This window comes from Eptatretus burgeri, chromosome 3 (assembly GCF_056783735.1).
Source record: "Eptatretus burgeri isolate ZD-2024b chromosome 3, Ebu_testis_v1, whole genome shotgun sequence".
NCBI classification, from domain to species: Eukaryota; Metazoa; Chordata; class Myxini; order Myxiniformes; family Myxinidae; genus Eptatretus; species Eptatretus burgeri.
In genome coordinates, this window is record NC_140963.1 from 61,120,069 (window position 1) to 61,135,068 (window position 15,000).

General features: G+C 51.1%; 1 protein-coding gene across 5 annotated transcripts in view; it reads left to right on the forward strand.

The window, feature by feature from the left end:
* LOC147030026 (receptor-type tyrosine-protein phosphatase beta-like) overlaps window positions 1–15,000 on the forward strand; it is a 267,673-nt gene that overhangs the window by 79,281 nt on the left and 173,392 nt on the right. For all 5 annotated transcript variants that reach the window (XM_085873693.1, XM_085873694.1, XM_085873696.1 and 2 more), the window contains one exon: window positions 3,491–3,748. In XM_085873693.1, the coding sequence (XP_085729819.1) occupies window positions 3,491–3,748 (258 nt within the window). The remainder of the gene's footprint in view (window positions 1–3,490; window positions 3,749–15,000) is intronic.

The window sequence follows — 15,000 nt, forward strand, 5'->3', positions numbered from 1 at the left end:
TACACTCTACAGAACATAATACCTCATAATGATAATAAACAACGACAGTGTGGCCCTGTTTTATGCGATCGTTGAGGTCCATAAAATGTCATCGCAAAAAAAAACAGGGTCGTGCGAAATCAGGATTCAAGGAAATCAGCTATCAAAACTGAAACAATGTTTGCACGTTTACCTTCTCACAAGTAAATTACCTTTGAATTGAAGAATTCCGTGAATAAATCGTTGTTGTTCGTCAATTAAAACACAAATGTATTTTTAGTGAAGCTTTTTATGTTGTTGAAACAATCGCACTGTTCCGAAAATATATCACAATTGACAGGTGCTCGTTTATTCATTTGTAAATTATAACATCGATGCAATGATTACGGATTTATTAAATCCAAACGCTATTTTATTCACCTTTCTATAATCGATGCGAGAGGAGGTTGTAAGCTGCTGCTAACAACACTGATGGCCGTCATGAACTGCACAAAGGTAAATCTAACGTGTCTTCTGTCTCTGGGATGTGTGTTGCAATTGCCGACAGCATTCAGTACATTAACATGCTGTACAGGTTTGTATCCGAGGAGCAATAGGCTACACCATGTTGCTTAGGTGTCTAGGTTTGTGTAAGTACGATGTTCGAAAACGAAAATGAAAAAAAAAATGATGTTCGCACAATGACGACGTCGCTTAACGATGCGTTTCTCAGAACGTAATCCTGTCGTTAAGTGGCGCATGACTGTATATGTATGTATATATATATATATATTGTTCGGGGTCGGTGGCGAGAATGACCGCGAAGTGGGGAAGTTTACGCCGTCTCTCACCAGACTCCCCGGAATTATAGGCCGTCGCTCGGATAACTCCGCGAGCCTGCGGGTCGATAAATCGACCGTGAAACTCCAATATCTTGACCGCGTGGCGTCCGGATAATTGTCTCAATCCAATATACCAAAGTAACCACGCAGTCCTTACTCCCGGGGATTCACGCCCTCGGAACGTCTGGCCGAACCGGATCACTCTACCAGCTACGGTAGAGTATCAACTTCCACCAACCAACTCCAGCTCGGATGCAGTCGAGCGGGCCTGCCCATGACGTTCCGGCAACGATGTATCCATTAGCGGGGATGAAACCCCGTGTAAACTCAGATACGAACCATGCTGGACCAATATTAGGAGGGACGGAAACAGACTTGGTTCATTTCTTATAAATTTATTTGCAGCAAAATCAAAAGACAGAAGAGGTGAGACTTGAACAAATATGCAGGAATTTACAATGATACAAAAACACTTGTACAATTCTACTTAAAGACGGGCCCACACGCAGACACACACAGAAAATGAAAAGAAACCCCAGAGTCTTTATTTGATCCCTCCAGCTGTTAGGATAGATGAGTTGGGGGTCAGAGTTCATGGGTACCTGTCATCGCAGGAAAGCGTGCTCGGTAATGCGGCATCTTACGTGGCTAATGGTCGTCGGGGCACGGTCCGGGAGTTCGTGCCAGGCTCGTGGCTCGTAACGGAACTTGCGTGGCGAATCGTCAGAGCTCCCAAACTCCTCTCCGTGCACGTACCGACCACGACTCCTTCCTTCCTCGCACCACCCTACTCAGCACAAAACACGACTCTTGTTAGGCTCCTCTCTGTGCACGTCCCGACCACCACTCCTTTTCAGACTCTTGTCCATGCACGTGCCGTCAAAACCTCTTCTCCGTGCAGCCACTGTGACCCAAACTCTGCCACTCCGCCACCGCAAACCAAAACTCTCCCAGCACCAATGCCAACCACAACCACCCTCCGAGGCTCCGAGATATATCTCCTCCCACCATGGGGAGGGCTTCAGCGAGAGGAAATATCGGGAGGACAGATCATAGACAGAGCAGGAGGGTGGGTTGGGGAGGGGGGGTCAAGGTTGGAGAGGAGACGGGAGAATACAGAAAGATCACCGACCTGCCTTTGGTGAAAGAGTGAGAGACGCAAAGACTCAGCTTCATCGCGGGAGATACCAGTGATCCTAAAAGCCTTGGTTTCCTCAGTATGAAGCCGCGAAAGGTGTGAGGCAGAATCACCACCCCCAGAGGGGAGAGCAGCACTTCATCTGCGGATGAATGATTTGTAAGTGGTTAGAAGCTCAGGTGTGCCAAGGAAGGAATTTGCATGACGAGCTTTACAGCATGTTACTATTTTAACCCTTTGAACTATCGTGACCATTTTACCGGCCGCTATTCAGACCTCCATATACCTGAGAGCCGGATTTTTCTCCAGCGAGCCCATGGTGGGGAATCTGAAAGTCAAAGGAGCTCAGGGTTCAAAGGGTTAAACAATTCATGAATTGTATTTTTTTAATATATATATCGATTTGTACATACTGACTGGAGACAAATGTAGAACACAAATTCCGTGATGCCATTGTCCCCGCGTTGGTGGATCTACCATTTTCCAACAAACTTGAATGGTACACACTCTGAACTTGGTATAGGTGGATGAACATAGCACAAGGAAACTTGATGGTCTGCTAACTTGTTATCATTCTCTGAGTTTTGATAGTGATAGAAAGGAGCACAAGCTTTCATGAAATAATGATAACGTTCATGGGTCTTCAAAACCATTGTATTGCCGGGTGGGTCGGGGAAGAGATGTCTCCACATCTTCCTGAGTTTATTTTGTGCACAAATTGGCGCGTCTGACACACAACTACGGCAAATTTCCCCTGCAGAATTTATGGAGCTAGCTGTTATGCAAGTTGCTTTTCATGAGCACTAAGTGCGTGAACTCAAATTGCTGATGAACGGGATATTCCACAATACTCGATGCGCTAAGGAGCCCACTCCTTGATGACCACACAATTTTTTTTATCGAAACGGGGATTTACAAAAGGGAATGTGGAGAGGAGGAAGAAGTGTATTGCCACAAACATAGCACCCAATACTGACAAAATCTATTGACACTAACAAGTGTACGTGTGTGTGTGTCTCCTCCATAACTCCAAAACTATAAAAGTGAGAATCCTGAAACTTTGCATGCATTCTAAGAAAGCTCCAAGGAAGTGCAAGAGTGAAAATGAGTGTTTAGGTAAATTAAGACACATCTTTTGAAGATAATTAACGGCCTTATTTAATTATATCCTTCATCAAGCGATCCTCGGCCACCTCACTGTCTGGGGTCTCAAGGTGTTTCCTGGTTCACCTCGCTGGGGTCTGAAGCCTCCATGTTTTTTTTTTATCTGCTCAACCCTGCTTTGACTTAGAACAGGCCGCAATGATTTCTTCATGATTGTTGTTTTTTTCACTTTCCTCACTCATCTTATCGAATGCCTTACCAAGTCCGAGAAGGTAACGGACAGGGTGGGTGGAAAGAGCATTATGTCCTACTTTTCCTGCTCAGATAATCTTGCCCACCTGACTCGTGGCAAACGGGTAACAGTGCCAGCATGTTATTCTAAACTTGCAACAATCGAAGGTCTAAAATATTTGTGATAATGCTGGATTGTTTATTCCCTTGTGAACAGTACCTTCCATGGCACAGAATCTAACCTGCAACGGCACAGAGTTTTCGGTGCAACTGCAATGGAACACTCCCTTGGGTGATTTTGATGATCTCAGCGTCAAGTTAATTGACCAGACCGGTTACGTGGTCAACCACACGCTACCAACAGACTCTGTCAGCTACACCTTTCTCAACCTTTCATCTGGCAGGCTCTACCACATGTCTGTGGTAACACACAGCCACTTACTCCACACATCTGCATCTTGTGTGGTGCGCACAGGTTAGTGAGATGTTTCCACATTCAGGCAAATTTGATGTGAAATATGATCTGGTGCTTTAAAAATTATTGGTCAAACTCCGACAACTGCAGCAAACCATCCTTATTGACATATCCTGTGGTTTCGCACGAGATCTGATAGAAATCTCATCAGATCTCTGGATAAATTGTAATGGTAAGGAAGTTGAAATGATGTCACCCTCCTGCACTGTGTCCACATTGCATGCTGCCCATCTCCCTTCTGGAACCATCTATAAAAGCAAATGTGGAAGACATTACCTGTTGTTACCGAATAAATATATGGCCTCCACCCTCTGTACATAATAAATCAATTTCCCCTCCTTCCCTGTGTGTCGGTCCATTGCCTATGACTGGAGTATACAAATTATGTTTCCCTTCTCCAAAATATATTATTTAAGGATACAAATATGGTTTTCGTTTTGTTCCACACCATCACCTCCCCAATGCACATTATACATATATGTATATATTGTTACGAATCTCGGCCCGCCTGGCGTGCGAGTGACCGCGTTAACTAATAACGGCCGCTCGCCCACCGAACGGACAATTCAGTCGTGACTTTCTGGAACAACGCCAGAAACCAGTCACAGGTGGGTTCTTTATCCCACCACAGCCCAGTCCGCATTATACCCGCGTGCGACAGGGTCAATCGCTGAATATCGATATACCTAAGTATTCGCGTGGGTAACCTACCGAAGGACCGTACCTCGGCGAAGGCCTGTTTGGTCACGAACCGCTTAAGCGGTTCGTTCCATTCTGGGATAACCGAGCGGGTATTATCGCCAAACCTCGCCGGACCCGATTCTATTATCGGTATTCAAATCCCAACTAGTGTTCCGAAAGCAAGATAGCAGTTCAATTTGGGTAAAAAGGACATGACGAAGGGGTTAACATTCACACAAGCACATTTATTATTTTACACAGATGCACATTTACAGCCAATCATGCAGTCATGCAGGTAAGCAATGATGGAAAAACACGCATGCAGTTGTTTGTTGAAGACTGCGGGACGGGGACAAAGACATGGGCAAGGCGAAAACACTACAACCGACTATGGTTATTATGTACATTTACTTAACAACAGTTCTACTTGAAAGACTCGGCGCCACAACATTCACTCAAAAGAAAAGCACAGAAAAGACCCCCTCAAAGACAAGGGAGTCAGACTGGGCCCGTGGGCCTTTATAACGTGGGGCCTTGGTGACCGAAAGGGCCCCACGAGACCGTTGCGGGTTACCTGCACCCTCGTGGTGCCTTGATGGGGCGAGTCGCGACGTCCCGTCCCCACGGCAGCTAGCGTAGCCGCGGTTGCGCCCAGGCCTTGCCAAGCGGCAGGCGAGCTCTCTCCGGCTCTCCCCACACGTTCGCGCGACACAGCAGGGCTGCGCCTCCAGCCCTCGTCTCCCTCGTGACGCCCGGACTTCCACCGACCTACCGTTCCAAGTTCCTGACTCGGACACGAGCCCAGATCTTCACGCAGCTCCTTGGCATGATTGTCCTCCGCACAAGCAGCAACCACACCAGCAACAACTGCAACCCCAGCAGCAACAACTCGCGATTCTCCTCAGAACTCGCTTCTACCGCTGATCCGGTCCAGATTCTCCTCAGCAGGACTCGCTTCTGCCGCTGATCTGGTCAGGATTCTCCTCGGCACAAGCAGCAACCACACCAGCAATGACAGCAACCCCAGCAGCAACTCCAGAGAGAATTTCAACGACAGCGAGAGAGCGGCAGCAACCCCAGAGAGAGGGAGAGAGGGAGAGAGGGAGAGAGGGAGAGAGGGAGAGAGGGAGAGAGAACGAACGCTCCGTGCGCGCTTTTTATTACCCACGCTCTGCCGCTCCGCTCTCGCCCCGCCCTCCTTCCAGAACATGCGGGAAACTTCTCGACGGGAGCATTTTCCCGCCAATTCGGGGACACTCCCTTGCCGCTGCATTTGTCGTCTTCCACAGCAGGGTGGAATTCACCGTGGAGACACCATTCGTCCGGGGGAGGAGGGAACGGGGGCCGCCTGCTTTCCCTCGACGAAGGCCAGGCCTCTGGCAACTGTGTGCCGAGGTGGAAACGCAGTGGTGTGGTTATGAGGGTTGTGGTTAAGGTGGTTGTGTGAAGCGGTTGGTCCAAAATAACGATAGTAAAGAAACACGGCGACCTGAAGATTCACAGCCCTGTCCACACGAATAATCCCCATTAAACAACGGTGGGGAAATCTAACTGAACACGGACTTATCGCCATAACGAACTAAGGACCTATATGGTGTTCTGCGAATTTCCACAGCCGTAACAATATATATATAAATATATATATATATATATATATATATATATATAAATATATATATATATATATATATATATATATATATATTGTTGTGAGTTCGCGTGCGATCGGCCGCTCGACTCGAATGGCGGCCGCCTCGCCCACCGGAACGGACAATTCAGTCGTGACTCTCGGACCAACGCCGGGAGCTAGTCACGGGTGGTGGTTTAACCTCACCACGATCGTGCCAATTGCCCACCCGCGCAGGATAGGGTCGATCGCCAAATTCGATCTACCTAAGTACCTGCGCGAATGGTCGACCGCCCGATCGCACCATGCCACAGGCTGACTCCAGACACGAACCGCTTAAGCGGTCCGTTCCGTGCTACAGTGATAACCGAGCGGTGTTATCGTTGGCCTCGACGGTTCCGATTAATTCTTGGGCGTATTAAGCCCACTACGAACCCTTTACGTGAAGCAGGATGGAGGGTCAATAAAGAAAAGACGAAGCGAAACGGGAAAACAGTTCGCACAATGCACATTTATTACGCGACACACAGAAAGCACACATATACAGCCAAACAGTCAAACTGCACATGTAGCAGTTAAAACAAAAGAAACAATGACGCAGAGTTACTACCGACTACGCGCACACACGGCAGCACTTGCACAGTTCTACTTTACAGACGGCGCCAACACACATTTACTCAAAAGCAAAGGAAAGAAGCCACCCTCATAGACAAGGGGGCAGACAGGCCTGTCGGCTAATATGCGCGCGTGACCTGAAGGAGCGGCCAGGTCCGCGAGACCGGGGGGGTCCTACCCGCGTCCTCGTGATGCGTTGGCGGACGAACCGCAGATGTGGCCGCGTGGCTGTGCCCCGACTCCGTGCTCCTTGGCGGGTTTCTTTGGCACGACGTTTGGAGTGGGGTGGGAACGGGGCCCCCTTTTTGCACGATCTCAGCGCGAGGGAAAGGGGGAATTGTTGATGCCCTGGGGGAGGAGAATGACTGGCTGGCTTGGGTCCCGCGACGAGCGATCTCACACCGCGACCTAGTCGCCGACCACCGTCGTTCTCACCTCGGACCCGAGCTCCTTTGCCTCTTCCCGCAACTCTCCTCAGCCGACTGCAGAACCCAACTCAATGCCACACCGATGACTTCGCCACCCGACTCTACTCTCTGCCACACCGATAACTCGACTCACTCTGCCCTGCCGACACACACTGCTACTGCCACACTTTGCCACGATTCGCCTTGTGCTCGCCGTTTTATAGGCCGGCAGGAGAAAACAATATGCAAATTTCCGGATCAGGATAACCTCGGCGGCGGAGCCACGCTCGCCAATTGGACGGAGGAAAAGTGGGCGTGAACCTCCCCTGATCCTAGAATTTGCATATATCGATTTCACACAGACTCTCCTGGAGGCGGGGCCAAGCCGCTCCGTGCTTGCTAATTGGACAGATCAGAAGTGGGCGTGTAGCGTTCTTGATCCGAATTCTCCCTCGGAAAGGCCGCTATTTGCACTCGCGGTTCGGTGCGTATCTTGAATGAGCCCAAGACAGCCCGACGCTCAGTGTTCACAGGTGGTGCGGGAATGGCCGTAAAAGTAGAGAGGTGAGGGTGGCGGAGGGTTTATCGGTGGTGGTTTGATGGTTATGGTGCCGTTTGGGAATGACGGTGATGCGATGTTTGCGGGATTGAGTTGTGAAGGTAAAGGTCATGGCTGTTGGCATTGTTGTTGTCTGAGGGTTGGAGCATGGTTGTAGTTGGTGACTATGACTGGCGTGGTGGTTGTGTGATGGCGGTTGAGACGTGGTTGGTTCAAAATAAAGATAGAACAGAGAAATGGCTATCTCAAAGCGTCGCAGCCCGAATGAATCATATAAATCGGTCTCCAACGGGTGGGGCTAACAACACATGTACTTACAGAGATATCTCACCTGCGGGCCCTTTATGGTGGTCTGCGAATTTCCACAGCCGTAACGCTACCCCTCCGCTTTTTACAGACTCGTCCCGAGTTGACAAATTCTCGTGTGCAATCATGTGTAGTTCTCCCCTAGTACGTTTTACCTTCGCATCCCTGAGTGCAACATTCATGTTATTCGTGTCCCCAAAATAAATAACCTGAGAGCTGAGTAACTAACTAAACAAACCCACTCATACGGACGACTTAAATAAAATTGCCGGGGGCGCACTCATATTTACAGTACATCTTACTTACAAATCTTACACGAAACCATGGCCCAGGATCAATGGACTCTGCAGGAACAAGAAGTCAACAGTCAACGGTGAACCGGCGCACGGGCCGCCACTGCAGGCCCGTGTTGTTGCTGCCAACAGGACAGTCCTTGTGGCTTGCCGACGATCCTGGCGCACATGGCAATGAACAAGGGGGGGCAAAGCAAAATTGAACGGGGCTGGTGAACAGGGGCAGTGGGCATGGCATGGCGAAGGCAGCAGGCAACACAGCCTGCAGAACCAGGCCGCTGCAGGCAAACACAGCCGTTAGACGAACTGGCCGGCACAGGCCTTGAAGCACAGCAGCTGCAGACGATCCGGCCAGCACAGGCCTTGCAGCAAAACAGCAGCTGCCAATGAAGTGGGCCGGCCTTTGCCTTGCAGTGTAGGTTGGTGGAGGGAGTGCGGTGGTGCTGGCCACTCGGAAGGCGGGCTCAGACCTACCCTACAGTCTCCCTCCCAACCTATCGCCTTTGCCTGTCACTGTCCATACCCACTCCCTTAATTTGTAAAACCCAATTTAGCCCCAACTTGTTTTTTTGTTGTTTTTATTTTTACTTCCCCACTATAAATCGTCCCCTCACCCCCTTTACTGCCCTTGTTCGGCTAACCTATCTCGTCACCGAGCCTTCTCCCAACCCCTACGTTCCCTTCCCGGAGGGGAATGAGGGAGAGCTTGCGTCATGTGCCGAGGCCCAACGAAGCCCCAGGATGGCCTCCTTTGACTTCAGCGATCTTTAACCCAAAGTGGGTCCAGCGGCCCACAACGAGAGCGAAGGGATGGATGGTGCGGAGGGGTACACTTCCTAATCTACCCTAACCATTAACCTTTAAACTACCCCGGGGCTTTCCACAAGCGCCTCTCGCTTAAACTATTGGTTCTACCAACCCAGATTCCCGTCGCCTGTGTTGGTGTCCTCACAATTTCGGGCCTCGCCCCCCAATTTTCTTCCCGTGCCCTCACACGGTCTCAGGGCTGGGACGCGTGGCTCCCCTTGGCAGGCACGACCCTCTGCCGATTCTCCGACGATGGCACCCCCGGGCACTACACTGCATCCAAGCCTACCAGCTCCCTAAACACCGGGGAGTGCCCTCCCTGGTGACTCCCCTGAAACGCTCACGTGGCAGGCTGGCTTCCCAGGCCCCTTTCCGAGGGTCACCCGTGCCCACAACACTGCCCACGCGGCTAACGGCGCCCCGGGCCCCCGCATCATGCGGGCGCACCCGTGCCAACTACGCTATCCCGGCCCCCCATGGGCCCTTGGCCTACTGCGGCCGACTAGCCCGGTGCCCGGGGTACCCACTCAGCGATACTCACCTTTCGCAGCCACGCTCCCAGCCCATCAACAGGGCTCCTGCTCCCCTCCAAACGGGTTTCGAGCCTACTTCCCCACCAACAACAAAACGACCTCCATTTTCCAATTTAACTAACCCAGCTAACTCAGTCTACACTGACCCCGGGGTCTCTTGGGCGGGAGTCACTCCTCCCCCCAAGCACTCATCGCACCATGCATTCCACATTCGCTCCATACACACAGACCCGCTGGCCTCACTCACTCACCAAGCACATGCTTCCACTTCACAACCCACAACTCTTCAACACACCCACCGCTGAATCTCTGCCATCCTGCTCACTACATCCCTGAACAAACTCGTGCTCCCACGTTGTTCCTTTGAACACTACGTAGCTAAGCTACGTCCCCTCTACACATTCAAAGTCTGTCACTGTCTCCAAATCCTTATCTCCCATCCTAAATCTGGCTGCAATCCCTCTACCTAATCCATTCCACGGGCCCCATGAAGCCGGTCTAGCTCAGCTAACCCTTCCCCCTAAGTAGTTTCATCCTGTGCCCAGGCTTAGGGGATCATCCACCCCTTGCCCAGGAATCCTGTTCACCCGAAAGCGAGGCTTGTTTTTTTTTTATACATGCGCAGCACCAGCGCGGGAACTCGCAACCTGCGCACCAGCGCGGCAATTCGCAGCCGCGCACCTTTGGCGTGACGACATGGCAGCTGTTCGCGTCCCTCGTCCCTCTTGGACGGTACCATCCGGCAGGGATTCACACTCCTGCCGGATTCCAACCACACACGCAGCCATGACGTCACCCTGCACATAAAAAAACACAAGCCCCACGTCTCGAGGGGTTCCCCACGCGAACACATGTGCTCTGCTCGTTGGAGCTTCACACCCCTGCCGGCGTGGAGAACCCATTCGGTCCGAATCCGTCTACCTGCCTACACTTTGTCCTTCGCGGGATCGGCAACATTCACCGCGCTCGTTTCCGGACCGGGTTTCAATCCCGCAAGAGCACACGTGGCGGCCTTGTGCGTTGCACAGCACGGACCTCGCTTGCCGCTGGGTGAACCCTGCGCGGTGCTCAAAATAACTATGGCCGCTACCCGGCCCTTGTCTATCTGTCGCCGTCGTCGTCGCCATTCAATCCACGCACACCTGCGTGTTACGACGCTCACTCTCCACTCCATTACATTCACACCGAGAGACGCGGCTGCATGCTCACGCATGCCGACCGACATCTCCCTCACATACCGCTCTCACACACACTGTCTCCCTTGCACTCAGCCACTCACTCACCTGTGCCGTTTCCCTCACACACACCGTGCCTCACTCTCACACGACGTGCTGGGAAGCACGCATCTCTGCACACTTGCCACCACACCACTCACACACGGGATCGCTTCCGCACACGGGGGCGCACTCACACCTTGCACCACACACACTGAGACAACCACACTGGGGATTTGTGCCACCCCAAGGGTTTCCGGGGCCTCTATACCCCCCAAGCTCTCCGTGCACACGTTCGCAGCACCCGTCCCCTCGAACTCGCAAAGCACGACCGAACCCACCTGGTCGTGACTCGCCTCAAGGGGGAATACTCCCTCCCCTCGTTCCTGGAGTTCCGGAGACGGTTCCGATTAATTCTTAGGCGTATTAAACCCACTACGAACCCTTTCCGTGAAGCAGGATGGAGGGTCAATAAAGAAAAGACGAAGCGAAACGGGAAAACAGTTCGCACAATGCACATTTATTACGCGACACACAGAAAGCACACATATACAGCCAAACAGTCAAAATGCACATGTAGCAGTTAAAACAAAAGAAACAATGACGCAGAGTTACTACCGACTATGCGCACACACGGCAACACTTATACAGTTCTACTTTACAGATGGGGCCAACACACATTTACTCAAAAGCAAAGGAAAGAAGCCACCCTCAGAGACAAGAGGGCAGACGGGCCTGTAGGCCAATATACGAGCGTGACCTGAAGGAGCGGCCAGGTTCGCGAGACCGTGCGGTCCTACCCGCGTCCTCGTAACGCGTTGGCGGACGAACCGCAGATGTGGCCGCGTGGCTGTGCCCCGACTCCGTGCTCCTTGGCGGGTTTCGTTGACACGACGTTTGGAGTGGGGTTGGAACGGGGCCCCCTTTTTGCACTATCTCAGCGTGGGGGAAAGGGGGAATTGTTGATGCCCTGGGGGAGGAGAATGGCTGGCTGGCTTGGGTCCCGCGACGAGCGATCTCACACCGCGACCTCATCGCCGACCGCCGTCCTTCTCGCCTCGGACCTGAGCTCCTTTGCTCTCCCTCTCTCCTTTGCTCTCCCGCAACTCTCCTCAGCTGACTGCAGAACCCACCTCGATGCCACACCGATGACTTCGCCACCCGACTCCACTCTCTGCCACACCGATGACTCGACTCATTCTGTCCTGCCGACACACACTGCTACTGTCACACTCTGCCACGATTCGCCTTGCGCTCGCAGTTTTATAGGCCGGCAGGAGAAAACAATATGCAAATTTCCGGATCAGGATGTCCTCGGAGCTGGAGCCACGCTCGCCAATTGGACGGAGGAAAGTTGGCGTGAATCTCCCCTGATCCTAGAATTTGCATATATCGATTTCACACAGACTCGCCTGGAGGCGCGGCCAAGCCGCTCCGCGCTTGCTAATTGGACGGATCAGAAGTGGGCGTGTAGCGTTCTTGATCCGAATTCTCCCTCGGAAAGGCCGCTATTTGCACTCGCGGCTCGGTGCGTATCTTGAATGAGCCCAAGACAGCCCGACGCTCAGTGTTCACAGGTGGTGCGGGAATGACCATAGAAGGAGAGAGGTAAGGGTGGTGGAGGGTTTATCGGTGGTGGTTTGATGGTTATGGTGCCGTTTGGGAATGACGGTGATGCGATGTTTGCAGGATTGAGTTGTGAAGGTAAAGGTCGTGGCTGTTGGCGTTGTTGTTGTCTGAGGGTTGGAGCGTGGTTGTAGTTGGTGACGATGGCTGCCGTGGTGGTTGTTGTGTTATGGCGGTTGAGACGTAGTTGGTTCAAAATATAGATAGAACAGAGAAACGGCCATCTCAAAGCGTCGCAGCCCGAATGAATCACATAAAATCCCTTTATACAACGGGTTTGGGCTAACTACATATGTACTTAGAGATATCTCACCTACGGGCCCTTTATAGTGTAATGCGAATTTCCACAGCCGTAACAATATATATGTATTTATATTGGGTAGTCGATGTCGTCGAAAAAAAAAAAAAAAAAAATTCCAAAAATTTTTTTTTGAGATGTGTTTCACCCTTATTATCAGTATTTAAAATGGCAATTTCAGTTAATACAATGGTGATTTCGATGAAACTTGGTTCGTAGGTTCATACCATGACCGAGTTGTGTGCAAATGAGAACCGTTGCTATGGACACCACCGTTGCCTCGCAACGGGACTTTGAAATTTTTTGGCTCTCTGTCTGTTCGGTCCAGTGCTCCGTTAATACAATGGCGATTTCGATGAAACTTGGTTGGTAGGTTCGTACCATGACCTGGTTGTGTGCAAATGAGAACCGTTGCTATGGACCCCTCCATTGCCGAGCAACGGCCGAAAAACCTCAATGTGGGGGTATTTTAACGAAAAAACAATCTGCAGCATTAAGCCTTAAAGCTGGAATCATGAATTTTCTTGTGCTTAATCCTCAGGTCATTCCCCATCGAACGCGCCCATCGCGTCAGGTTCTATTGGGTAGTCGACGACCCATGTCCGCCTACCGGCTTGTGTGTATATATATATATGTATATATATATATATATATATATATATATATATATATATATTGTTGTGGGCCAGGGGTCAGTGGCGAGAACGACCGCGAAGTGGGGAAGTTTACGCCGTCTCCCACCAGACTCCCCGGAATTGTAGGCCGTCGCTCGGATAACTCCGCGAGCCAGCGGGTCGATTAATCCACCGTGAAACGCCAATATCTCGACCGCGTGGCGTAGGGTTAATTGTTCATGTCCAATATACCAAAGTAACCACGAAGTCTTTGCTCCCGGGGATTCATGCCCTCGGAACGTCTGACCGAACCGGATCACTCTTCCAGCTACGGTAGAGTATCAACTTCCACCAACCAATCCGGCTTGGATGCAGTCGAGCGGGCCTGCCCAGGATGTTCCGGCAACGATGTATCTATTACCGGGGATGAAACCCCGTGTAAACTCAGATACGAACCATGCTGGACCAATATAAGGAGGGACGGAAACAGACTAGGTTCATTTCTTATAAATTTATTTGCAGCAAAATCAAAAGACAGAAGAGGCGAGACTTGAACGAATATGCAGGAATTTACAATGATACAAAAAACACTTATACAATTCTATTAAAAGACTGGCCCACACGCAAACACACACACAAAATGAAAAGAAACCCCAGAGTCTTTATTTGATCCCTCGCAGATGTGAGGATAGACGAGCTGGGGGTCAGAGTTCATGGGTACCTGTCGTCGCAGGAAAGCGTGCTCGGTAATGCGGCATCTTGCATGGCTAATGGTCGTCGGGTCACGGTCCGGGAGTTCGTGCCAGGCTCGTGGCTCGTGACGAAACTTGCGTGGCGAATCGTCGGAGCTCCCAAACTCTTCTCCGTGCACGTACCGACCACGACTCCTTCCTTCCTCGCACCACCCGACTCAGCACAAAACACGACTCTTGTTAGGCTCCTCTCTGTGCACGTCCCGACCACCACTCCTTTTCAGACTCCTGTCCGTGCACGTGCTGTCAAAACCTCTTCTCCGTGCAGCTACCGTGACCCAAACTCTGCCACTCCGCCACCGCAAACCAAAACTCTCCCAGCGCCAATGCCAACCACAACCATCCTCCAAGTCTCCAAGATATATCTCCTCCCAACATGGGGAGGGCTTCAGCGAGAGGAAATATCGGGAGGACAGATCACAGACAGAGTGGGAGGGTGGGTTTTGGGGGGGGGGAGGATCAAGGTTGGAGAGGAGACGGGAGAATACAGAAAGATCACTGACCTGCCTCTGGTGAAAGAGTGAGAGACCCAAAGACTCAGCTTCATCGCGGGAGATACCAGTGATCCTAAAAGCCTTGGTTTTCCTTAGTATGAAGCCGCGAAAGGTGTGAGGCAGAATCACCACCCCCAGAGGGGAGTGCAGCACTTCATCTGCGGATGAAAGATTTGTTCGTGGTTGGAAGCTCAGGTGTGCCAAGGAAGGAATTTGCATGACAAGCTTTACATCATGTTACTATTTTAACCCTTTGAACCAGCGCGACCATTTTACTGGCCGCTATTCAGACCTCCATATACCTGAGCAGCTGGATTTTCTCCAGCGTTAAACAATTCATGAATTGTATTTTTTTTTAGCCGCATTGCATCGCGAACGCTGGCTCGAAGCGAGCTCCGCGTTGTTCTTCTTCTTCTTCTTCTTGTT